Source organism: Carcharodon carcharias, chromosome 6, assembly GCF_017639515.1.
Source record: "Carcharodon carcharias isolate sCarCar2 chromosome 6, sCarCar2.pri, whole genome shotgun sequence".
In the NCBI taxonomy this organism is placed as follows: domain Eukaryota; kingdom Metazoa; phylum Chordata; class Chondrichthyes; order Lamniformes; family Lamnidae; genus Carcharodon; species Carcharodon carcharias.
The window spans coordinates 59,032,983-59,058,559 of record NC_054472.1 but is presented as its reverse complement, the minus strand read 5'-3'; the positions used below and the strand labels follow the sequence as shown (position 1 = coordinate 59,058,559).

Here is a 25,577-nt window from a genome sequence, read left to right as displayed (position 1 = left end):
ACCCACAACTCAACTAACCATTGTGTACTCTATTCAACATCTTGATCAAATGTTTACATGAACGTGCAACAACATAACATCAAGACAATAAGTTGAGAAATGCCTGGATCTGATACTGTTGCTTATTTTTTATTCTTTCACAGGATGTGGGCATTGCTGGCTAGGCCAGCATTTATTACCCATTCCTAATTGCCCTTGAGAAGGTGGTGGTGAGCTGCCTTCAGTAACCACTGCAGGCCATGTGGTGTAGGTACACCCACAGTGCTGTTAGAGAGGGAGTTCCTGGATTTTGATGCTGTGCCAGTGAAGGAACAGCAATATATTTCCAAGTCAGGTAGGTGAGTGGCTTGGAATGGGAACTTGCAGGTGGTGGTTATTATGCAATCTAACATATCATTGAAGATGACAGTTCATAGAATGGCTGTACAATATTGCCTCAGTATTATTTCAAGAGATTTAAGAGGAAATTTTCCTCCTTTGTACTTTGGCATTAAATATTTATCTTGGCAAAACCCATTGGGAAAAAATCGGGCAAAAATGGCTGTAATGAATTCATTCTAATATAAATCAATGAATCAATCAAACTCCACCTCTCTCTCTTTCTCCGGCCCCCACACACACATCTTAAACCAGCTTATATTTCAACTTTTTCTTGGACTCGAAATCAAGTTCTGTCGAAGGGTCATGAGGACTCGAAACGTCAATTCTTTTCTTCTCCGTCGATGCTGCCAGACCTGCTGAGTTTTTCCAGGTAATTCTGTTTCTGTTTTTGTTTTGGATTTCCAGCATCCGCAGTTTTTTTGTTTTTATCTCTGTTATGTATGTGAATCACTAAGTCTTCCTCTATGTATTTTTCCTGGATGATTATTTCTAAGGCTCAGAGAGTACACATATACACCACCATTCATGCTGACACATGAGCTGCCTGCATTTTTAAAACGGTCCACGGGCAGCCGAAACACCATTACAAAGACTGCTCTTAAGCTAGTTCAGATAGATGCCTGGGTCATATTTTTGCGGAGCCAGCAGAAATCCACTGACTAGCTTCATAAAAATACGGCAGGTGGCTGCTAGCCTTGGTTCATTAATGGGCATTCATTTGTCCCTGACAAGACCCACCTGCAGGTGGGAGCAATGGCCGAACTGTCCGACAATGTGCAAGACAGAAGCTGGTGAGCTGCAGCAGGATGCCCTTTTGGGGTCTGCAGATCTGCAGCAAGATGTATACATAGATTTTGAGACAGATGGTGGAAAAGCGAAAAAAAAATTATGAAACCTGAAACCCTCGTCAGCATGGCAACGCCAGCTACAACTACAAAAGTTCAGTACTTTCTCACCCGCCATAATATCAAATAGCGTTTTATCGTGACTACCGCCACATTTATGTTGAAAACGCGATGGCAGGCCATTGGCCCCTCCCTCACCAGCTCCCTTGTCCCCATTGGCCCCTCCCTCACCAGCTGCCTTGTCCCCATTGGCCCCTCCCTCACCAGCTCCCTTGTCCCCATTGGCCCCTCCCTCACCAGCTCCCTTGTCCCCATTGGCCCCTCCCTCACCAGTTCCTCCCCATTGGCCCCTCCCTCACCAGCTCCTCCCCATTGGCCCCTCCCTGATTGGACCCCTGACCCCGCCCCCTCCCCCACGGGGTGGGCTAGGCTCGGCTCGGCTCCGAGTCTGGGCTGAGCTGTCTGCGGCTGCCGACCGAGTGCTGATGAGGCCCTGTTGCCCGGAGGCCTGGCCGGCCGCTCGATTAGCACAGCCCCGGCCACAATCGGCCCCAGCAGCGCCGGCGAGTCCTGGCGGTTGGTTTCTGATCCTTGTGTTGACCCTCAGAAGTCGCGTGTAAGACATAAACTGACAGATGAGCACTCGGACTCGGACCTAATTCACTAATCAGCCTGTGTTATCCCACAGCTCAACCAACCAACATCCAATTCTGGAACTGGACATAAACCTCCCATCTGAGACTCTCTGCGAATCCAGTGTGGTCTTCCATTGCCACAGTAATAAAAAGGCTCATGAACAGAAGCAAATAGAGCAATATCAGGCTAAGAGGAGATTGTGGATAGCTTTGGTCATTTGTGTAATATTTATGATTGGAGAACTGGTTGGTGAGTACTTTACAACAGCAACTACGTTCCAAATGTACATTTTTGGCTCTAAAGCACTTTGTATATAAGGACAAAAGAAATGGGAGCAGGAACAGGCCAATTGGTCCCTCAAGCCTGCTCACCATTCAATAAGATCACGGCTGATCTGATTGTGCCCTTAACTCCACTTTCCTACCTGCCACTTCCCACAACCCTCAACCTCTCATATATCAGAAATGCTAGGAGAAGAAATCCTTCCTCATCTCAGTTTTAAATGGGAGGCCCCTTATTTTTAAAACTGTGCTCCCCTTGTAGATTGCCCCCCCACTACCAAGAGGAAATATCCTATCAACAACTACCCCGTCAAGCCCCCTCAGAATCTTGTGTTTTAATAAGATCACCTTATTCTTCTAAACTCCAATTGAGATTGCTCTATGAATCCATTATATTAGGTTATATCAGGCACATAATGTTACTCACAATAAGAGGTTGTGGTGGAAGAATTAATCCAGGCAGGTTAAAATTGGTTTATTTCCCAGACAACTTCTCAGTGCTAGTAACTTCTACACAGATTCCAGCTGTACCTTTTTATTCTGTTCAGTTGGGATAATTAATGCCCATCATCTATTTAACTACCAATTGGTTTTAACAAGATGATTGCCATATTAACACATAATAACCCTGGAATGAATGAAGGGTCAGAAATTTGAGTTCTGCCACTTAAACAGGGTGCACAATCTGACACCTAGTTGTTCTGCTTGCCTCACACCAATTTGTACCTGACAAGAGGCCTGAATCAGTTGTGGGCTCAGACCTGGCTAAATGTTATAATGTTATATAAAAAAAAATTAAAAGTGGCGTTATGGTAAATCTGTGACCTGATTGGCTGGTAGAGAATCTACACTGAATTTGAAACTAAAATATTGTTATACTAATTAAACCAAATAAATAAATTAATCACTTAATTAATAAGTAGAGGGTATCTAGACCAGAATCAGTGGATTACTGTTCTTAGAATTTAGCTTTTATAGTAAAAATCTAGTCCTAGGGAATGTATAGTTAATAAGGAGTCAATAAGCACACACCCATCCAACCTCACACACACTCACCCATCCTTACAGGCACTCACTTACTCATACTCACAGACACGCACCTATTCTCACACATGCCCCCCTCTCTCTTTTACACACACTCAGTAACCCTCCCTCACATTCACTCAATCACACTCACTCACCCATCCCCACCCTTGCACACTTACTTACCCTCACACACATTCACTCACTCACTCAGCCATCCTCTCACACACTCTCTCGCCCACCCACCTGTCCTCACACACACTCACCCAGCCTGACACACATTCTCTCATTCAGCCATCCACTCTCAGACACTCACTCACCCTCTCTCACTCACTTACCCACCCTTCCTCACTTGCTCACCCACCCTCCCTCACTCATTAACTGACTCACTCACTCACACACCCTCCCTCACTCACTCATCCACCCTCTCAAACACACACCCCCATCCTGACAGACACTCACTCATCCTCCCTCACTCACTCACCCTCACTCACTCATCTTCACACACTCACCCAGCCTCACACACTCACCCACCCCCAAACACCTCCCTCTCATGCACACTCACTCACCCACCACTCACACACTCCCTCACTCATTCACCCAGCCTCACACACACACTCACCCAGCCTCACACACTCACCCAGCCTCACACACTTACCCACCTTCAAACACCTCCATCTCACACTCACTCACCCACCCTCACACACATTCATCAATCATCACACTTACTCTCACTCACTCATCCATTCTCAAGATGCACTCACTCACCCTCACACACATTTACTCACCCACCCTCAAACACCTCCCTCTCACACACTCACTCACTCATCCATCCTCACACTTAAGTTCACTACACTAATACTCAATCATCCACCCTTGCACACTCATTCATCCAGCCTCACACACTCACTCACCCATCTTTACACGCACGCACTCACTCACCCATCACTCACAGAGGCATTCACCCTCACTCAGGCACCCTCACACACATTCGCACACCCAGCCTCACATACTCAACCATCCTCAAACACCTCCCTCTTACACACACTCACTCACCCTCACACACATTCATCCATCCTCAAACTTACTCACACTCACTCTCACCCTTTCACACACTGACTCATCCATCCTCACAGACTCACTCATCCATCTTCACACACACTCATCAATCCTGACGACGTACTCACCCTCACACACATTCACTCGCCAACCCTCAAACACATTCACTCTCTCATCCATCCTCACACTCACTCACTTACTCATCGAGCCTCACACATTCACTCACCCATCCTCCCACACACGCGCACTCGCCCACCCGTCCTCGCGCGCGCACTCGCCCACCCGTCCTCGCGCGCGCACTCGCCCACCCGTCCTCGCGCGCGCACTCGCCCACCCGTCCTCGCGCGCGCACTCGCCCACCCGTCCTCGCGCGCGCACTCGCCCACCCGTCCTCGCGCGCGCACTCGCCCACCCGTCCTCGCGCGCGCACTCGCCCACCCGTCCTCGCGCGCGCACTCGCCCACCCGTCCTCGCGCGCGCACTCGCCCACCCGTCCTCGCGCGCGCACTCACTCTCCCTCACTCATTCATCTATCCTCACTCATACACTCACCCATCCATCCTCACACACACACGCCCATCCTCTCAGACAATCATCCATCGTCACACTCACTCACTCACCCATCCTCACACACTCAAACATGCATCTTCACACACAAACTCATCCATCCTCAGACACTCAAACATACATCTTCACACACAAACTCATCCATCCTCAGACACTCAAACATGCATCTTCACACACAAACTCATCCATCCTCAGACACTCACTCATCAATCCTCACACACACGCATCCATCCTCAAGACACACTCACTCACCCTCACACACATTTACTCACCCACACTCAAACACCTCCCTCTCACACACACTCACTGACCCACCCCCTCACACACTCACTCACTCTTCCATCCTCACACAATCACTCATCTGTCCTGGCACACTCACTCACCCGTCCTCACACGCGCGTGCAATCACCCATCCTCACAAACGCACTCACTCAGCTATCCTCACATGTGCGCACACTCACCTATCCTCACACACACTCACTCATTCAGCCATCCTCTCTCACATGTACTCACTCACCCTCTTTCACTCACTCATCCACCCTCCCTCACTCACTCATCCATTCTCTCACACACACACACACACACTCAATCACCCAGCCTCATACACTCACCCGGCCTCATACACTCACCCGGCCTCATACACTCACCCGGCCTCATACACTCACCCGGCCTCACACACCTCCCTCTCACACTCACTCACTCACCCACCCTCTCACTCATTCACTCTCACCCTTAGACTCACTGGCGCATCCTGCCTAACACGCGTACTCATCCATCCTGAAGACGCACTCACTTGTCCTCGCACATTTACTCACTCACCTTAAAACTCACTCACTCAATCATCCATTTCATACTCACTCACACTCACTCACTACACTTACATTCACGCACTCACCCATCCTCACACGCTCACTCACCCATCCTCACACGCTCACTCACCCATCCTCACACGCTCCCTCACCCATCCTCACACGCTCACTCACCCATCCTCACACGCTCACTCACCCATCCTCACACGCTTACTCACCCATCCTCACACGCTCACTCACCCATCCTCACACGCTCACTCACCCATCCTCACACGCTCACTCACCCATCTTCACACGCTAACTCACCCATCCTCACACGCTCACTCACCCATCCTCACACGCTCACTCATCCATCCTGAAAACACACTCATTCACCCTCGCACACGTTCACTCACCCACCTTAAAACACATTCACTCACTCATCCATCCTCACCCACTACACTTACACTCAATCACTCATCCACCCTTGCACGCTCACTCATCCACCCTCGCGCGCTCACTCATCCACCCTCGCGCGCTCACTCATCCACCCTCGCGCGCTCACTCATCCACCCTCGCGCGCTCACTCATCCACCCTCGCGCGCTCACTCATCCACCCTCGCGCGCTCACTCATCCACCCTCGCGCGCTCACTCATCCACCCTCGCGCGCTCACTCATCCACCCTCGCGCGCTCACTCATCCACCCTCGCGCGCTCACTGATCCACTCTCGTGCGCTCACTCATCCACCGTGGAGACGCGCTCACTCATCCACCGTGGAGACGCGCTCATTCATCCACCGTGGAGACGCGCTCACTCATCCACCGACCGTGGAGACGCGCTCACTCATCCACCGACCGTGGAGACGCGCTCACTCATCCACCGACCGTGGAGACGCGCTCACTCATCCACCGACCGTGGAGACGCGCTCACTCATCCACCCACCGTGGAGACGCGCTCACTCATCCACCCACCGTGGAGACGCGCTCACTCATCCACCAACCGTGGAGACGCGCTCACTCATCCACCCACCGTGGAGACGCGCTCACGCATCCACCGACCGTGGAGACGCGCTCACTCACCCACCCACCGTGGAGACGCGCTCACTCACCCACCCACCGTGGAGACGCGCTCACTCATCCACCGACCGTGGAGACGCGCTCACTCATCCACCCACCGTGGAGACGCGCTCGCTCATCCACCCACCGTGGAGACGCGCTCGCTCATCCACCGACCGTGGAGACGCGCTCACTCATCCACCCACCGTGGAGACGCGCTCACTCATCCACCGACCGTGGAGATGCGCTCACTCACTCACCCACCGTGGAGACGCGCTCACTCACCCACCCACCGTGGAGACGCGCTCACTCACCCACCCACCGAGGAGACGCGTTCACTCACCCACCCACCGTGGAGACGCGCTCACTCACCCACCCACCGTGGAGACGCGCTCACTCACCCACCCACCGTGGAGACGCGCTCACTCACCCACCGACCGTGGAGACGCGCTCACTCATCCACCCACCGTGGAGACGCGCTCACTCATCCACCGACCGTGGAGACGCGCTCACTCATCCACCCACCGTGGAGACGCGCTCACTCATCCACCGACCGTGGAGACGCGCTCACTCACCCACCGACCGTGGAGACGCGCTCACTCACCCACCGACCGTGGAGACGCGCTCACTCACCCACCGACCGTGGAGACGCGCTCACTCACCCACCGACCGTGGAGACGCGCTCACTCACCCACCGACCGTGGAGACGCGCTCACTCACCCACCGACCGTGGAGACGCGCTCACTCACCCACCCACCGTGGAGACGCGCTCACTCACCCACCCACCGTGGAGACGCGCTCACTCACCCACCCACCGTGGAGACGCGCTCACTCACCCACCCACCGTGGAGACGCGCTCACTCACCCACCCACCGTGGAGACGCGCTCACTCACCCACCCACCGTGGAGACGCGCTCACTCACCCACCCACCGTGGAGACGCGCTCACTCACCCACCCACCGTGGAGACGCGCTCACTCACCCACCCACCGTGGAGACGCGCTCACTCACCCACCCACCGTGGAGACGCGCTCACTCACCCACCCACCGTGGAGACGCGCTCACTCACCCACCCACCGTGGAGACGCGCTCACTCACCCACCCACCGTGGAGACACACTCACTCACCCACCCACCGTGGAGACACGCTCACTCACCCACCCAGCCTCGCGCACACACTCACTCACCCAGCCTCACATGTATTCAGCCATCCTCTCTCACTCACTCAGCCATCTTCTTGAACACATACTCACCCACCCATACGCTCACCCTCACACAATGTTCATACACACTCACTTACACAAACCCATGCACTAAATCACTGGTGATGGTGGGTTGATGCACTGAGAGTGGAGGACAGATCTGGAGCGAGGCCTGAGGCCTAGCGGCACCTGAATGTGGGTGCCCGCCAGGAGGTGCACGGCCAGAGCCGGGGGAAAGGCCCAGGCCTGGGATCAAGTGGCTGATGCTGGGCCAGAGCACAGGAAGCTGCAGAAAAGCAGCCAGAGCCATGGGAAAGCATGTTGAACGGAGGCCCTGCCCACTCCAGAGTCTCTCCATCTTCACATACTCGCAGTTCCCTTGGTGTTCGTTGCTCCTCCAATCACTGCCTGTTTCTCTCCCATGTTTGCTGCTGATAGTACTGTTGTACTGTTTTAACATTAAAACTCCCTATTATTCAACTGATTTGTCACGTTTGGAAAAATTGTTTTGTGTAGAACACAAGAACCTAAAATAATCAGGACTGAGACAAAGATATTCAGCCCATCAAAGCTTATAGGCATTTAATTGTCAAAATTGTCAATGTGAGACCTCCTTAATTCTGTTGGAACCCATTATAATACCTGTAGTAAAAACATATTTCATTTCAGGTGCTAGATAGGAATCCTGCTAAAACCAAGTGGGGACCTACTTAAGATTTGGAATGATTTCTTCAAAACAGGTGCAGTCCAATGCTCTCTGCCGCCCAGTAGCAGCAACATGGCGGATGGAGCTGACTGGTCAGAAGAAGTCCTGATAAGTGTTAATGCTTTGTCTGTTACTAAATCCTTCATGCAATCTCATCCCACCCATGGATGAGGTTTCATGATAAACATGAAGGTTGTCTGGGCTCTTCGCCTGCCCGCCAACCGTAAGGTTGTCTGGGCAGCTCCTTTAATTATTTTAATTGGTTTTTAAATGGCCTTAATAGGCCTTTGACAGTTCGGCGGGCACGCAGCCAACTACGGTGCATGCCCGCCGAACTGAAGGTCTGAATAACGAGTGGTGATATCGGGACGCATGCCCGATGTCACCGCATGTAATTTTATGCGTTGCCGAGCAAGGCCCACCCCCGCACACCGACCCGAAAATTCTGGCCCTAGTTCTGCACAGGTTAGCAGGCTCAGACAGTGTTCACTATTCCCACAAAATTTCTCTACTGACTGCCAGGGACTGTTCCCACAGGTCATCTGATGCTAAGTTTATACTTGCGCCCACTGGCCAGGTAGTCAATTGCCTGAATGTTGGGTAGAACAGTGCAAAGTTTTATTTAATTGAGGCTCTGCTGTTAAGACCAACTGGGTCTCCATGTCCCTGATCTTGTCGGATGGGCCACCCACTACTTCCACACAGCCTTCCAGTCACCCTATGAAAACCAAGGCCAGAATTAACATTTCAGGTGCCCAGATCAGATAATTGCAGAGTTTCCAGACAGGTTGATCACAACGGTTATACCAGGATCAAACGCCCACAGACATTCAGCCCTCCTCTGCCTAAAGAATGATCCACTTCTCTTAGGGCACATTGGAGGGTGGAGGCTCTATTGTCGGCAGTTTTATTTTAACCAACACTTTTTTTTTAAAAACAAACTAGCTTATCTCAATGGTAACCTTCAACTAAACCTAGTGTATGAATTTTACCAGATTTAGCTGAAACAATAATTTGTCAGTACCTACTGCTACATGTGAAGTTGAGTAATAAATCATTAATATAAATGTGAACATTTAACGTATTCGAAAAAAGTGGAAGTCAAAAAATCAATGGACCACTAACCTGATAGTTATTCCAGGACCACACTTGCCAGTGCATCCTTGTATTAATCCTGTCACAGTTTGCAGAGCCTTCAGAAGGGTACAGGAGCATCTGCCTTCCCCATTGTTGTCAGAAATTCTTGGGAGTGGGGAAGGATTGCCTTGAATCTGAGACTCCATGTACTTCCTCCTTCCGATATTGGGGTGTATTTGAAAAAAGTTTTGGGGAAAGAAATGTCCTAATTTTCAGAGGCCTAAGTCACTTTTCTTGATCTGGATGGATCCCACTGGATCTTGCTTATTCCATTCTGGTGACACCAGCCTGTCCTGCCTATGTTCCTACACTTTAATCCCATGCCAGGTCCTTCATGGTCCAGAGATGTGAGAATACCTAGTGTAAGTTGAGGCTCCACTTATTTCCTACCTTTGTGTTTTCCATATTCAATTGATCTACCAGCCTATCATTTTCTATAAATACCTGAATGTTCACTCTCTCTTTTATAGAAGCAATCTCTCAACCTTTACTGAGGCATTCTCCTCCTCTAGTCTTTTAGAATTAGGCAAATTATCCATTAAAAGGTAAGTGAAGTCATTAAAAATAAAACACAAAAATGGCCTCAATCACTACTGACTGAAAAATTTTGATAGACTCAAACCTTGAAAATATTTTACAATTATACCATTTAAAACGAATGAGCAAAAACCACAGTCTTCTAAAGTTTACTTGTACGTTAAATCCACAGGTGTGGACTATTCTCCATCCTCATCATTTTAAAGAATCAGCCAACTAAAAAGAATTAGAAAGATCTTTTGACAATTAAACAATTCCAGTTGATCAGTGGGTAAAGTGCTGTCCAGTCTGATACTTTTTTTTATATTAGTTCATGGGATGTGGGTGTCGCTGGCTAGGCCAGCAGTTGTTGCCCATCCCTAAATGCCCTTAAGAAGGTGGTGGTGAACTGCCTTCTTGAACTGCTGTAGTCCATGGGCTGTAGGTATTTCCAGGATTTTGACTCAGCAACAGTGAAGGAATGGCGTTATATTTCCAAGTCAGGATGGTGGAGTGGTTTGGAGCGGAGCTTCTAGGTGGTGGTGTTCCCATGTATCTGCTGCCCTTGTCCTTCCAGATGGTAGCAGTCATGGGTTAGGATTGTGCGGTTTGAGGACTCATGATGTGTTCCTGCAGTGCATGTTGTAGATGGTATACACTGCTGCCACTGTGCATCAGTGGTGGAGGAAGTGAATGTTTGTGGATGGGTTGCCAATCAAGTGGGTCCTGGATGGTGTCAAGCTTCTTTTGTGTTGTTGATGCTGCACTCATCCAGACTTGTGCCTTGTAGGTGGTGGACAGGCTTTCAGGGGGTCAGGAGGTGAGTTACTCGCCGCAGGATTCCTAGCTTCTGACCTGCTCTTGTAGTCACAGTATTTCTATGGCTCCGCATGAGTACTGGTCCTGGTCAATGGTAACTCCCAGGTTGTTGATAGTGGAAAATTCAGTAATGGTAATGCCATTGATTGTAAAGGGGCAGTGGCTAGATTCTCTCTTGTTAGAGATGGTCGTTGCCTGACACTTATGTAGCCTGACTGAGCCAGGGAGACTGAAAAGATTCCAAATTAGGAGTTGAATTTCCATGTTTACTAATTTTTCATTGTCACAGAAATTTTTCCATCAAAGTTATGGCAGGTCTGTGGAGTAACCTTAATGGAAATTTTCTTTTCCAAACTTCTATTCGTATTGTGTTGGATGATGCTAGCTTGTGATTTTAGTCTCAATGGACCAGAAGTTCTGAAGACACCCTCCCAATTTTCCTCCATAACCCAGGCAAGGTACCAAAATGCTGCCACAACCTACACCTTTATATTCTAGCAGAAGGCAGCACCTCCAGGAGAGGGGTGTCCTGAAGAGATAAAACCAGGACAAAATGTCTTTAAACATTGAATAATGCTGACAGAATTGGGAAAGAATAGTTTGGAGGAGTTACTGAGTTAAGCAATGTGATAACAAAATTAACAGGTACAACTAAAATTGAAATATAGGGGATCAATAGTTATTATTGATAATATTTCACCTCTTTCACCTGTCACAATCAAGGCAGAAATTCAATAAAAACTTCAATTTTTATAGTGCCTTTAATGTAATAAAATCTCCCAAGGCATATCACAGAAGTGTTATCAAATAAAATTTAATACATAATTGACACATAAAGAGATATGAGGGCAAATAACCAAAAGAAGAGGTAGGGTTTAAAAGCATTTTAAAGGAGAGAGATTCAGAAAACTTTAGGGAGGAAATTCTAGAATTTGGGGCCTAGGCAGCTGAAAGTATGGCCACAAATGGGGGTGGAGTGATTAAAATCAGGGATACCTAAGAGGCAGAATTGGAGGAATTCAGATCCCAACTGGTTTTAGAGATGGAAGAGGTTACAGAGATAGGAGGTGTGAGGCCATGGAGGGATTTGAAGACAAGGATGGGAATTTTAAAATTGAGGTGTTCTGGATTGGGGGTTAATGTAGGTTAATGGGCACAGAATGAAAGGTGAACAGCTCTTTGTGCAAGTTAGGATAGCAGAGATTTGGGTGCGCTGAAGCTCATGGAGGGTGGAAGGTGGGAAGCTGGTCAGGAGACCATTGGAAGACTCAAGTTGAATTTTCTGTAGCAGGACATCAAACGGTGCCTGCTGTTGGACTTTTCCCTGCATCTTTCAGCTCAAAATATTTTTGCCCATAAAGTTGCTGAAAGTGCAAATTGATAACCACCTGGTGAGGGGAACTGGAATCTGTGACATATGTGAATAAGCAACCAATCATATTGAAGGATTGAGTAATAAACAGCAGAAGGCCTGAGAAGGAAGTGTAAATTAGAATAAATGACAAATCAGGTACAGAAAGAGAAATGAAGAAACTTTGGATTGAGAAAGAGAGAGAGCGAGCAAACATGAGCCAGAAAGGAAAAGTTTTTAAAAATCAAAATTGACATCTTAAAAATCTCTAACAATTAACACTTAAAGAAACAAGACTTCACATTTGTGTTAGTTAATTTTAATTGCCAGAGAGGTTGAGTGGAAGTAGTTAATAATTCTTACATTGTTAAAGAGGTACTTGTACTTAAATGACAAGGGTTAACTTTTCGTGATGAGTTTAGTTCATGTCCAGCACGCAAATAGAACGACTTCATGATGTTCAATGCATGCCAACGGTAAGGCAGACAGTGAAGTGCTGTTTTTGTGAAGCTAACAATGGAGTGGCACTACTTGGACAGCAACGTTTGGATATTTAACTGCACATCTGCTCCTCACCTGAAGTTGCTGTATCATTTATACATAAATAACAACGATTCCATAATCTCACTGTAATTTGAACAGCATAGTCTGACTCGCTATCAACAGAACTACACTGTTTAAATAATTAAATTAAAAGTAAACAAAGATAGGAAAATCAAAGAGCAGGGAAAAGTTGTCCATGTAGCAAATTTGTAAACATAAAGAATTAATTTATGACAACAGCATACAGAAAATCTTCCCAAAGAATTCAGTTAATCTTAAACTTTGAGACTCTGCTCATGGCACACAACCCTACTTGGCAGTAATGGATATCAGAACATTCACCTCCTCCGTGGCTGATTCTGCAATATGTACTCCTATCAAACCCAACTGCTTTGGAAATGGAGTTTTGTAATTTTGTAGCCACAAAAATCCATGTAACCAATTGGTTTTGATAAGTAATTTGATGATGAGACTCCTTCTTCAATAAATAATTTTGCACCAGTACAGTCACATCATTTGAAGCAAACTCAGAACTGTTGATTTTTTTTGGTTGTATTCTGCTCATGTATATTTTACAGTAAGTATGTTTTTACTATGTAATTGTTAGTTCATTGAACAACTTCAGTGATGTCAGTTTGTTAGAGGAAAGAAGCTAGCTACATATAGGAGGAACTGACCTCACTTCACCTAAGTAGCTTTAGTGAGACAACCAAAATCCACTGTATATGATCTGGAGAGCAAATATAGCAGTACATGCTAACTAACAACTTCAGCATCATTCACAAGTCAAGCTTTACCGTATTACTAACTGTCACACTGTATCTTGCATATGTACCTTCCCCATATTGTATTCTATAGGGAGGGGTGAGGCTATGGAAGGATTTTAAAATAAGGATGTGAATTTTAAAATTGGGGTGTTGCCAAATTAAAAGTCAACGTAAGTCAGCGAGCACAGGAGTGATGGTTGAGTGGAACTTGGTATGAGTTAAGATACAGATAGCAGAGTTTTGGATGAGTTCAAGTTTATGGAGGTCAGAAAATGGGAGGTCAGCACAGCACAGCTTTAGAATACTCAAGTCCAAAGGTAAGAAAGGCATGAATGAGGGTTTCAGTGGCAATGAGCTCAGGCTCAGACACAGTGATGGGCAATGTTACAAATGTGGAAGTAGATGGTCTTGGTGACGGAGCAGATATGGAATTGGAAATCACCTTGGGGTGAAATAGGACAGTGAGATTGCGAACAACCTGGTTCAGCCTCAGGCAGTGGCCAGGATGAGGATAGTATCGGTGGCTAGGGAACTGAGTTTATGGAGGACTGAAGACAATGGCCAGGATTTTCTGGTCCTGCAGTAGATGAGACTGAAAATTCCCGCCCGAAGTCAATGGACCTTTGGCTGGTCTGTAAAATTTTCCGTCCCACCCGTGAGGATTCCTGCCACAGGTGGGACCAGAAAATCCCAGCCAATGACTTCAGGCTACCCAGGAAATATCAGCTCATCCAGTGCTGGATATTGGACAAGCAGCATGACAGACCTAGGTAGTGGAGGGATCGAGCAAGGTGGTGGTCAAGTAGAGCTGGGTGTTGTCAGCGTACAGGTGGAACCTGATGTTGTGTTTTCAGATGATGTCACCAAAGGACAGCATGGCTTTGCCCCTCCTTATCACAGCAATCTACTATAGCCCTACAGCCCTCTAAGATCTCTACACCCCTTCGTTTCTGGCCTCTTGCACTACACTGATTTTAATAATCCACCATTGGCAGTCGTGCCTTCGTCTCTCTGCCTCTCTAGCTTTCTTTGCTTCTTAAAACCTACCTCTTTGACTAAGCATTTGGTCGCTTATCCTAATATTTCCTTAGGTGAATCACTGTCATATGTTTCCAACTCAGTGTCATACCTTGTTTGATTATAGTCTTGTGAAGCAACTTGGAATATTTTACTACAGGAAAGGAATTAGATAAATGCAAGTTGTTGTATGCTATGAATATAATGTAACGTATGACTGTATAAGCAAAGGATTAAAATAAAAATTAATTGAATTAAGTTTAATAATTATTAAATGATCTTTACTGGGTACATACATTGTTTGCCATGACTTACCTTTCTATTTTTTCTCTCAGGTGGTTATCTAGCAGGGAGCTTGGCTATTATGACCGATGCAGCACATCTTCTCGCAGATGTTACAAGTTTTCTGATTAGCTTGTGCTCATTATGGCTAACATCAAGACCGGCCACAAAGAAGTTAAACTTTGGATGGTACAGAGCAGGTGAAAATTTCAGAAAAGTACTTGAAGTTTTCTGTTTACTTAAAGGGAAGCATCAGGAATACTGAAAAAATAGTTGCTTTTCTGAAGTCTAACAAGTGTAAACTAAATTTCAGCAATATTTTGGTTTGGAGCATTCCATATCCTAAATATCATGTGGAGACTGACAATGCAAATGGCCTCCTGCTTCGCTGTAAAATTCTATGTGGTTAGCAGCTAGTATCAGATTAGCCCCCTGTTATACAGCCTCCCTGGTAAAGATTATTTATGTGCATCTAGATCAGTGGAAATAACTGTATTACTGATCTTTGGCAATTGATTTTGTTTGTCATGAGGTGTGAAGACCTATATTTATTCATTTTTCATTCTTCAATTTTTAGTTATTCATTCACTTGTTTAGGTATTGTGCTGTTCACCATCTGCTGATTGAGATGACAGTTCAGATGGACGCCTCTTTCCCAGTGAACAAGCACTTTAACTCCATACTTGATAAGCACATTGACCTACGTTGGCTTGAATTCTCTGCCTTGTTTTCAAATCCCTGCATGGCCCATCCTTCCCTACCTCTATAATCATCTGCAGCCCTACAACCCTCCCAAGTTATCTGCACTCCACCAATTCTGCCATCGTGAGCATCCCTGATTTTAATTGCTCCACCGTTGGTGGCTATGGCTTCAAATATAAAAATCTTAAGCTCTAGAATTCCCTCCCTGAACCTCTGTGCCTCTTTTAACTCCTTTAAGACATCCCTTAAAATCAAGCTTTAGGTCAACTGGCCTAATGTTTCCTGATGTGGCTCAGAACAAAAAATTTTGTTTGGTAATACTCCGATAAAATGCCTTGGGATGTTTTGCTGTGGTAAAGATACTAACTAAACACAAATTGTTGTTGCTTGCTACCCACTGGTGTTTATATGTGAACAAGTCTTACTAATTCCTAAATAGATTCTTGTCCTATTTTATTTTTACTAGAAATTCTTGGTGCACTGTTCTCAGTGATCACAGTTTGGCTTGTAACAGGAGTGTTGGTCTACCTTGCTTGTGTAAGATTGATCGGTGCAGATTACAAAATTGATGGAATGGTCATGCTTATAACATCTACCTGTGCAGTGGTAGCAAACGTAATGTAAGTTAACTTTCTGTAATTCTTTTGCTGTTCCCTTACATATGCCGCTTTTTAAAATAGAACAGTCCTTACATTAATTTTTATTTTAAATGTACGTTTGTAAATGGTATAATTTTGCCTTTCCATCTCCCCCCCCACCCACCCCAAGTGGCAGCCAACCAATCTCAATCAGAGCAGTGTGCGTGCGCATGCGCACGGGTGTGTGTGATGATTCCTATGATTATGTATGATTGGGTCCTCCACTGATCAGGGTCACTTCAGTGTTGTTGTTTATGATGCTGTGACCATCACATGGCATCGTCTTCAGGGAAGGAGGGAATAAGGGGAGAAAACTGCAAAAATTTGCTTAAGTGCAGAAAGAAAAAAATGTCTTGAAATTTCATGAAGATATGGTTTGGATAATATTCTAACAATGAGTGAGAAAGGTTCTATGTCAGAAGCGCAAAGTGCCTGTATGATTTCCCAATCATTAATTTAGATCACCAGAAGATCATCTGCTATGTGGCCCAGATTTCCAGTATGCAGGCAAGGCTCCCCACGGAGTGCAAAGTCAGAAGATTGCATCATACCTTTCTTAGCAATCATGAGCATGTATCTTTGCATGTCAAGCAGATGATCACCAACTCAAATTCTATGCCTGCCTACTACTTACTTTTTCTTGTTTTCATTGGGTCGATTTCATTCGTTCATGACCAGACTACTACTGTAAACAGTAAGTGTGCTCAGTACCATAATCTGGGATGAGATAATATCATATCTCAGCTAAAACTAATCTTATCACATAACAATCAAGATGAAATGACATTTGAGATAACTAGCCTCCAAAATGCTGATCTCCCAACTCCCAGGGGCACTTTGGACTTCAGAAGGTCTTGTGGCTCAATAGGTAGCGTCTCTCCCTTTGAGCCAGAATAAGCTTTGGGTTCAGGTCCCACTAGAGAACTTGCTGGCCATGGAAGAGAGCTCATGATACTCAGCTTGCTAATCCTTCCAACATTTACCCACTATTCTGCAAAGGGAGAGAAGATACAAACAAACTTTGGATATTTATAAAAACAAGTTGGGGAGTGAATCATGAACAAAAAAGTAGGAGAGACAGCCTGCAAAGCCCCCCTTTTCTGGCATACTCTCCGGAGTTTTATGTCCAGCAACTTTGTCTTTTGCTTCTCATCTGGTAAAAGAAATTTAATACCAAACTGCAGAAACTGGAATTCAACTGTCCTTTTGCAAAGAAAAAGGTTCGGTAAACTAATTTTTTTTAGAAGGAAGGTCACGTCCATGATGAGGAAGGTCCCAGTCAAGTGTCTGGGTATTTGGGAACATTTGGTCAAATGCATTATTAAACCTGCGAGCTCCAAGTCTAGAAAAGATTTCTCACTGTCTGGAAATCCCAGCCAAATGTTGTAGGAAAATTGATGTATGCATGCTTGAGAGAAAGGAGAAGATGAACATATAGGGCACAAATTTTTAATAGGGTCATTCTGCTGGAGAAAATGTGAGACAGCAAGCCCTAAATCTGTCCATGCTCAGAAGCCGGAACCCTGCCCCAAAGTGTGGGAAAGGGGTCATTTGCATGGATTGGGTGGGCAGTCCATGTCTGTGGAATGCTTCAGTGGCACCCACTCTACCAGGAGCCTGATGAATCAGTGTAGCACAAGGCTGAGGCTTAGAAGGCAAAAAATGTCAATATTCCTATGATAGTGCTGGACCACTAAAGTTAATTAATCACCTCTCCCTCTTTGGCTGCAGGAGTTTTGGGGCTGTTCCTAGGTCTCAGGAGGACTGGTTCACAGTTGGCAAGAATTTTACTGAGGCCTTCCAAGGACAAACTGGACTAAATTTCTGGAGCAGCCTGGAAGCTTCACTAGCCATACTCCAGTGACATGGCAGGTGGATGCTGCAGGGTCTCCCTACTGTCTGAAAATTTTCAGGAGCCGTTTAACCAAGTGATATTAGGTTCCATTCCATTTTTTTGCTCACCCATCAAGAGTTATGTCTGATTTCCACCCAGGCTCCAACTGGCACTTTGTCTGCATGGTATAGCAAACGTTATGGAGGTGTCTACTTCCCAATAGCAATGATGCCTTTTCTGTTTGAAATTCTTGCTGTAAATGAACATCATATCCTCAAATAACTGTTTTGCAATTTTTTATGTTTGTTGAAAATGATTTTCATCAATGACTTTGTGGTAGTAATGCCATCCCATTGTTTCTTTATGTTTGGTTTACAAATAAAAATCTGCTAAGCACTTTTTCATGATGACAATTCCTTTTTAATATTCTAACATACAAATTAGGAGCAGGTCATTCGACCCCTCAAGCCTACTCCGCCATTTAATTAGATCATGGTTGATCTGATTGTGGCCTCCATTCCACTTTCCTTCCTACCCCCATACACTTTGACTGCCTTGTCAATCAAGAGTCTATCGACCATCAGTAGTGGGCAATTTGCTAGAATCTATTATGAGGGATGTGGTTTCAGAACACTTAGAAAATCATAATATAATTAAGATGAGTCAACATGGATTTATGATAAGGAAATTATGTTTAACAAATCTGTCAGTTTTTTGAGGATGTAACTATTAAGATGGATAAGGGGGAACAAGTGGATGTAGCATATCTGGATTTTCAAAAGGCCTTCGATATAGTGCTATGTAAGGGGAAATTGGCAAGCTGTAACTAGCAGGGTACTGCAAGGATCAGTTCTTGGACCTCCAGTTGTTTACGAGCTACATTAATGATTTAGATGAGGAGATTGAGTGTAACATTTCTTAGTTGGCTAAGAATACAGTGTTAGGTGGGGAAGTAGTGATTAGCAAAGATGTTGCAAAGGAATACTGAACAGTTGGATGAGTGGGCAAAAGCATGGCAAATGGAATATAATGTGGCAAAGTTTGAAGTTATCCACTTTGGTAAGGAAAATAAAAAAGCCAAATACTTTTTGAATGGTGGGAAATGTTTACATTTCACAGGGACCTTAATGTCTTTCTACATAAATCATAGAAAGTTAACATGCAGGTGCAGCAAGCAATTAGGAAGGCAAATGGTATGCTAGCTTTGGTTCCAAGGGAATGCCGGATAAGAGTAAAGAAATCTTACTATAATTATCCAGGGAATTGGTGAGGCCGCACCTGGACAATTGTGTGCAGTTTTGATCTCTGCAACCAAGGAAGTACAAACTTGCCCTCAAGAAGCTCCATAGACTGGCTCTTAGGATGAGAGAATTGTTTTAATGAAGCGAGATTGAGTAGACTAGGCCTATGTTCCCTGGAATTTAGAAGAATGAGAGATGATCTCATGTAACATAAATTTTTAAGGGGCTTGACAGTGCAGATGCTGAGAAAGTGGTTTCCCTGACCAGGGAATTGAGAACATGGGGTCACAGTCTCCTGAAGGCATCAGCCATTTAGGGCTGAGATGAGGAGAAATTTCTGCACTCAAAGGGTTGTGAATTCTCAATTCCAGAAAACACCAGATACTCAGTCGTTGAGTGTATTCAAGGCAGAGGTTGATGGACTGTTATATACTAAGAGAATTAGGGATTATGGACGATAGCGTAGGAAGGTAGAATTGAGGTAGAAGGTCAACCATGATCTCATTGAATGGCAGGGCAGGCTGGAAGAACCAAATGGCCTATACCAGCTCCTTGTTCTTAAACCAGGTAGTGTGGAAGTTTAAATGAAGCAATGGAGGATCAGTTGCCTGGCATACAACTCACCCAATAGTTAGTAAAGAACCAGCTGTCTGCCATAAGTCCCAGTCCAATTGTCACTAAAGGATCAATTTCTTGATATACATCCCATCCAAATTTCATTTGCATTGAAGTCAATGGAAAGGAAAATCAGGCAGGGTGTGTAATGGGCAATCCAATAGCATCAGTTTTCTGCCCATGAACCAGTTCAAAGGTATCCCCCATCATGTTACACATAGCGTTTGATTATTTCTATCTGTACTTGCCCTTCCCTGAATTCCAAGTACTGATCGGGTATTTGTTCTGTCCCTTTGTAAAGGTGTTAATTGACTCAAAATTAAGATGCCTCACACAGCAAGCATGCCTCCATTCTAACCTGTGTGTAAACTGGAAGATATTATTTTCCTAAATAAAAAACAGTCAGTTTGAAATTCCAGTAAAGGATAAATTCCTCTGCTAGTGTAGAGAGACTTTAAATGCAATTCCTTTAAATGGATTAACGCCTTCACTAAAATCATAGAGAGAGGATATTTAAATGAGCATGTTAAGCATTTATATCTATTTTCTGACCATGTAATTTCAAGGATGTTGTTTTTAAATTATTCAGATTTCATAGAATCATACAATGCAGAAGGAGGCCATTGTGCCTCTGTTGGCTCTTTGAAAGAATTATCTAATTGGTCTCATTCCCCTGCTCTTTTCTCATGGTCTTGAAAATATTTCCATTTTAAGTATGTGTACAATTCCCTTTTGAAAGTTGCCACTGAATTTGCTTATACCACCCTTTCAGACATTACATTTGTAACTTGTTATTAAAAAATAAAATGCTATATCCCCTCCAATTACTTTGCCAATTATCTTAATCTGTGTCTGGTTATTGACCCTCCAACCAATGGAAACAGTTTCTTCTTATTTACTCCATCAAAACCCTTCCCAATTTTGAACACCACCATTAAGTCCCAGTAATCCTCTTTGCTTTAAGGAGAACAATCCAAACTTCTGAAATCTCTTCAAGTATCTGATATCCCTCATGCCTGGTATAATGTTAGTAATGCATGTCTATAACTTCTCAATTATCTTGACATGCTTCCTGAAATCTGATGGCTACAACCGGACACAAGTGTCCAGCTGAGGCCTTACCAGTGATTTATAAAGTTCTGACTTTTTAAAAAAATGGTCCTTGTTTTTGTACTCTATGGCTGGAATTTTCTGGCCCCATTGGCATCAGGCGTCGTGGGGGTGGGGGGGGGGGGGGGGGGGGGGGGGGGGGGGCGTAGTGCCATATGGAGAGAAGGCCAAAAATCAGTTTCATGCTGCTGTGAAACCAGTTTGCGATCGTCTGCTCCACACAGCAATAGCGGGCCACTTTTCCCACTGCCGCATGTTGGGAACCTAATTTCAACACTTTAGCATCTCATTATAAGCCCTGCTCACCGGAATGATCCGCCCCAAGCTGGAGCTGGATCATCCGGGCGTGTTTCACAAATGTGCATAAGCGACATGCATCTGGAGAGCTACACTTCGCTCAGGACTGAGGTTTATTTGTCCATCTTGCTTCAGGCAGCACTCGCAGGCAGCACTACATCACTTTTAAGGGGGTTCACGGTCAGGTGTCTACCTACCAGATCAGATAAGGCGGAGATGGATTTTCAACAGTTGCAGGGCTAGGGCTTCCTTAGGGAAGGGGGAGAAGTGGCCTCAGGCAAGGGAAAATGCTGCAGGGTGAGGGATGTACTGGGGCAGGGGTGTATCCCAGAGTGTGTATGGGGACACATGTTGACTTATGCAAGCGGCCTCAAGATGGTGAGGGCTGAGGAGGTGGTCTTCAAAGGAGATGAAGTCAGATGGTGATGTGAGGGTGTGTGTGAGAGAGAGTGGTGATGTCCCTTGTGCTGGCAGTGAGTGAAATGCCAGTGAATGTGTGATGGCCTCGTGAGTGTGAGTTTAGATTGATGGGATGGCTGCTTTACCCTGGCATCACAGATGAGATCATTCATCCTTTTCTGCACTGGATGGCCGACCTCTTGTGTGCAGCATTGGCACTGACTACCTCTGCCGCCACCACCCAAGCTGTGGTGGTGAGACTGTGGGGATAGGACATCGCGGCCGCCCTCCACGGTGTCCAGAAGGCTTTTCAGGGATGTGTCACTGAATCAGGAACTGCACTCTTCTTGGCTTTTGTGGCCATGTCTTCATTGGTGCCCTCCTGGGCTACAAGCATTGAAAAGTGTGCACGCAGCTGCAATTTAAATATGGTGCCCTGCGTGAGGAAGCAGCATGGTAACGGCATGATGGGCAAATCGGAGGCCACCCGCCAGCAAGATGCTGTGTTTCCTGTGGCTGCGTAATTAATGAGGCAGGAATGGGATGATACAGCGTGAAAACCCGCCATTGAGATCGGCAGATAAAACGACTTTTTTCCCACTTGCTACTATACTTTGTGCAAATCTCGCCCTGTGTCTCTGTTTATAAAACCAATGAACCTGTAGGCTTTTTAAAAAGCTTTATTAACTTGCCCTACCACCTTCAAACGTTTGTATATGTGAAGCCCTTAGGGCTGCCTGTTCTTGCACCACCTTTAAAATTGTACCATTTAGTTTAGGTTGTCTCCTTATGCATCCTTCTAAATGTAGCACTTCTGACTTCCCTGCATTAAATTTCATCTGCCTTGTATCGGTCCTTTTCACCAGTCTGTCTTATGACCTCCTGAAGTTTGCTACTATGCTCCCAACAGTTTGCTACATTTCAAAATTTTGTATGATCTGCAATCTTTGAAATTATGCCTGCTATATCCAATTCCACAGACATCATTATTATATCAAGAAGAGCTATGGCCCTAAAACAGATAGCTGGGAGGCATAATTTCCGCCCCCGCAAGCCTCAAAAAAACTTTCATCACTACTCTCTACCTCCTGTGTCTCAGCCAATTTTCTATCTAAGTTGCCAGTTCCCCTTTAATTCTTGGGTTTCAATTTTGCTGATAAGTCTATTATGTGTCACCTTATCAAATGCCTTTGAAAGTTCTTAAACGCAACATCACCTGTAGTACCTTCATTAACCCTCTCTATTATTGCATCAAATAATTCAAGTTTGTCAGACATGATGTACCTTCAATAAATTTTTAGGGGTGTCATTTATTAACTGATGTTCTTCCAAATAATTCAAGTTTGTCAGACATGATGTACCTTCAATAAATTTTTAGGGGTGTCATTTATCCAAGTGACAATTAATTTTGCCCAGGATTATGGTCCTAAGATGTTTCTCCACCACTGACATTAGGCCGACTGGCCTATTGTTACCAGATTTATCCACTCCCATTTTTTGAACAGGGACATAACATTTTCATGTTTTCAGTTATTTGGCATCACTCCCATATCCAATGAGGATTAAAAGGTTGTAGTCAAAGCCTTTGATATTTCCACCCTTACTCCCTTCAGCAACCAAGGGTGCATCCCTTCTGGACTGGTGACTTTTCTATTTTGAGTTCTGACAACCTTTTAAAACAACCTCCTGTTTATCTAAATTTATCTTATTCAATTTCTCTACTCCATTTTCCTTTACTATGACATTGTGAGAATCCTCATTTTGGTGAGCATGTCATCTGCCTCCACAAGAAGATTACCTTTATAGCCACTAATTGGCCCACACTTACTTTGACTATGGTTTTATACGTTTGTAAAAGACTTCAGTATTCCCTGTTATGTTACCTTCTAATCTTTACTCATGCATTCTCTTTGTCCCTCTTGTTTCCTTTTTCAGTTCTCTTCTGCATTTTCTGTATTCTGCTTGATTCTCAACTATATTATAAACCTGACTTCTACAGTATTATTGCAGCATAATCAAAAAGCAAAACACTAATTTCTTGTTTACCTCTAAAAGGTAATATATCATTTCCATGCTAGTTTGACATTCACCATTATGTTTCTGTCATATATGTGTGTAAATAAAACATTTTTTTTAAAATTGCATTTATGAATTTCTTTTCACAACCTCAGGATGTCCTAAAGCCAAAGAAATACTTTTGCAGTTTAGGTGACTATTATAGTAATTATAATGTAGGAAATTTGGACACAAATAGCAGCGAGTCTCAGTAGTAGGGTGCAAGGTGAACTCCCAAGCTTTAAATTCAGTGTTAAGAGTGCTGCCACTGAATCAAGGTCCCACATTTCCTAATTAAGGAGAGAATAAAATCTTTTAACTCTTAATAGAAAAGAAAAAATAAAATGATTTTTATTCAACGAACTGTGCAGAAGCGAACCCGAACCACTTATTACAATTTCTATGATGAGAAAGAAATGAAAACTCAAATCATAATATTCCATGTATATAAATATTCTATTTAATAGCTATACATTACAGCTTCCTAATGAAGCTTAAAAGCAAAACTCATCTAATCTTATCTTTTCCAGAATGGGATTGGCACTTCATCAGGGTGGTCATAGTCACAACCACAGTGCAACTTATATCGAACGTTCAGTGGAATCTGTTCATAGCCATCAGCCAAATGCCAGCATTCGGGCCGCTTTCATCCATGTTGTGGGAGATTTCTTACAAAGCCTCAGTGTGCTAATTAGTGCCCTTATAATTTTCTTCAAGGTCAGTTACCATAATTTGTTAATAATTCTGGGTCAACGAAACTTTTCAAATTCCATTTCATTTTGCTATTTTACTGTACCAAGTAGATGGACAAATTATGCTTGCTACCCTTGACCGAGGCTGCAAGCTAAACTGCCAAAAATAACTCTTTCCAATCTATACATTCACACCCATATTGAAGGAGGGAACACTGTATTTCTGATGCTTCAATCTGGAAATATTGTCGAATGCTTATTTAAAAAGGTGAATTTGCAAATCAAGTTTACAACACAAATAAGAACAAAGTGTTGGTAAAACTCAGCAGGTCTGGCAACATCTGTAGTGAGAAAAACAAAGTTCACGTTTCAACTTGAATATGACTCTTCAGAGCTGGATTTTCAGCACTTTCAGTTTTTATTCCAGATTTCCAGCATCCACAGTATTATGCTTTTACGTTTACAACACAGCATACCAACTGGACCCATTTTCACTGACTCATATACAAGCTCCATTATGGAATGACATTGGCTGTCTTTCTATATACTTTTTTTTAAAATCCCAGCGTCTCAAATCTCTCTCCTTGCTGCAAAAGATGATATTTAATAACAGAATACAGCTGGCCCAGACAGGAACAAGTACACTAATTTGCATTGACCAGTCAATTTGAATAAACCATGTTTAAATTCTTGAAGTCTGTGAGCATAAAGGCGCTGACGCGAAAGTGGAGTTGAGGCCTGGGGCAGATCAGCCATGATCTTATTGAATGACGGGGTAGGCTTGAGGAGCCAAATGACCTACTCCTGCTCCTATTTCTTATGCTCTTATGTTAGAGGGAATAGGCCACATGAAGCTGCAAGTCTCTCAAAGCTCTTTGTGAATATCATCCTTTTCTTGTTATTCCCTTCTACTCACTCAATAACATACTTGCTCACAGACTTAGTTCTTTATTAATATATTGCTGCAAAACACCCTGGGCTGGAATTTCATTTGAGAGTCCTGATGCCACCATTGGGAG

General features: G+C 44.7%; 1 protein-coding gene across 3 annotated transcripts in view; it reads left to right on the top strand.

Annotated features, from left to right (window-relative positions):
* Positions 1-1,665: 1,665 nt before the first annotated feature.
* LOC121279342 (zinc transporter 8-like) overlaps positions 1,666-25,577 on the top strand; it is a 41,754-nt gene continuing 17,842 nt past the window's right edge. The window contains exons 1-5 of one of the 3 annotated variants that reach the window (XM_041190509.1): positions 1,666-1,802; positions 1,915-2,111; positions 15,029-15,175; positions 16,144-16,297; positions 24,397-24,583. In XM_041190509.1, coding sequence (XP_041046443.1) covers positions 2,093-2,111; positions 15,029-15,175; positions 16,144-16,297; positions 24,397-24,583 — 507 coding nt within the window. In that variant the 5' untranslated portion in view covers positions 1,666-1,802; positions 1,915-2,092. Of the gene's footprint in view, positions 2,112-10,154; positions 10,226-15,028; positions 15,176-16,143; positions 16,298-24,396; positions 24,584-25,577 lie in introns of those variants that run through there. The other 2 variants (XM_041190508.1, XM_041190510.1) reach the window with 2 other exon arrangements.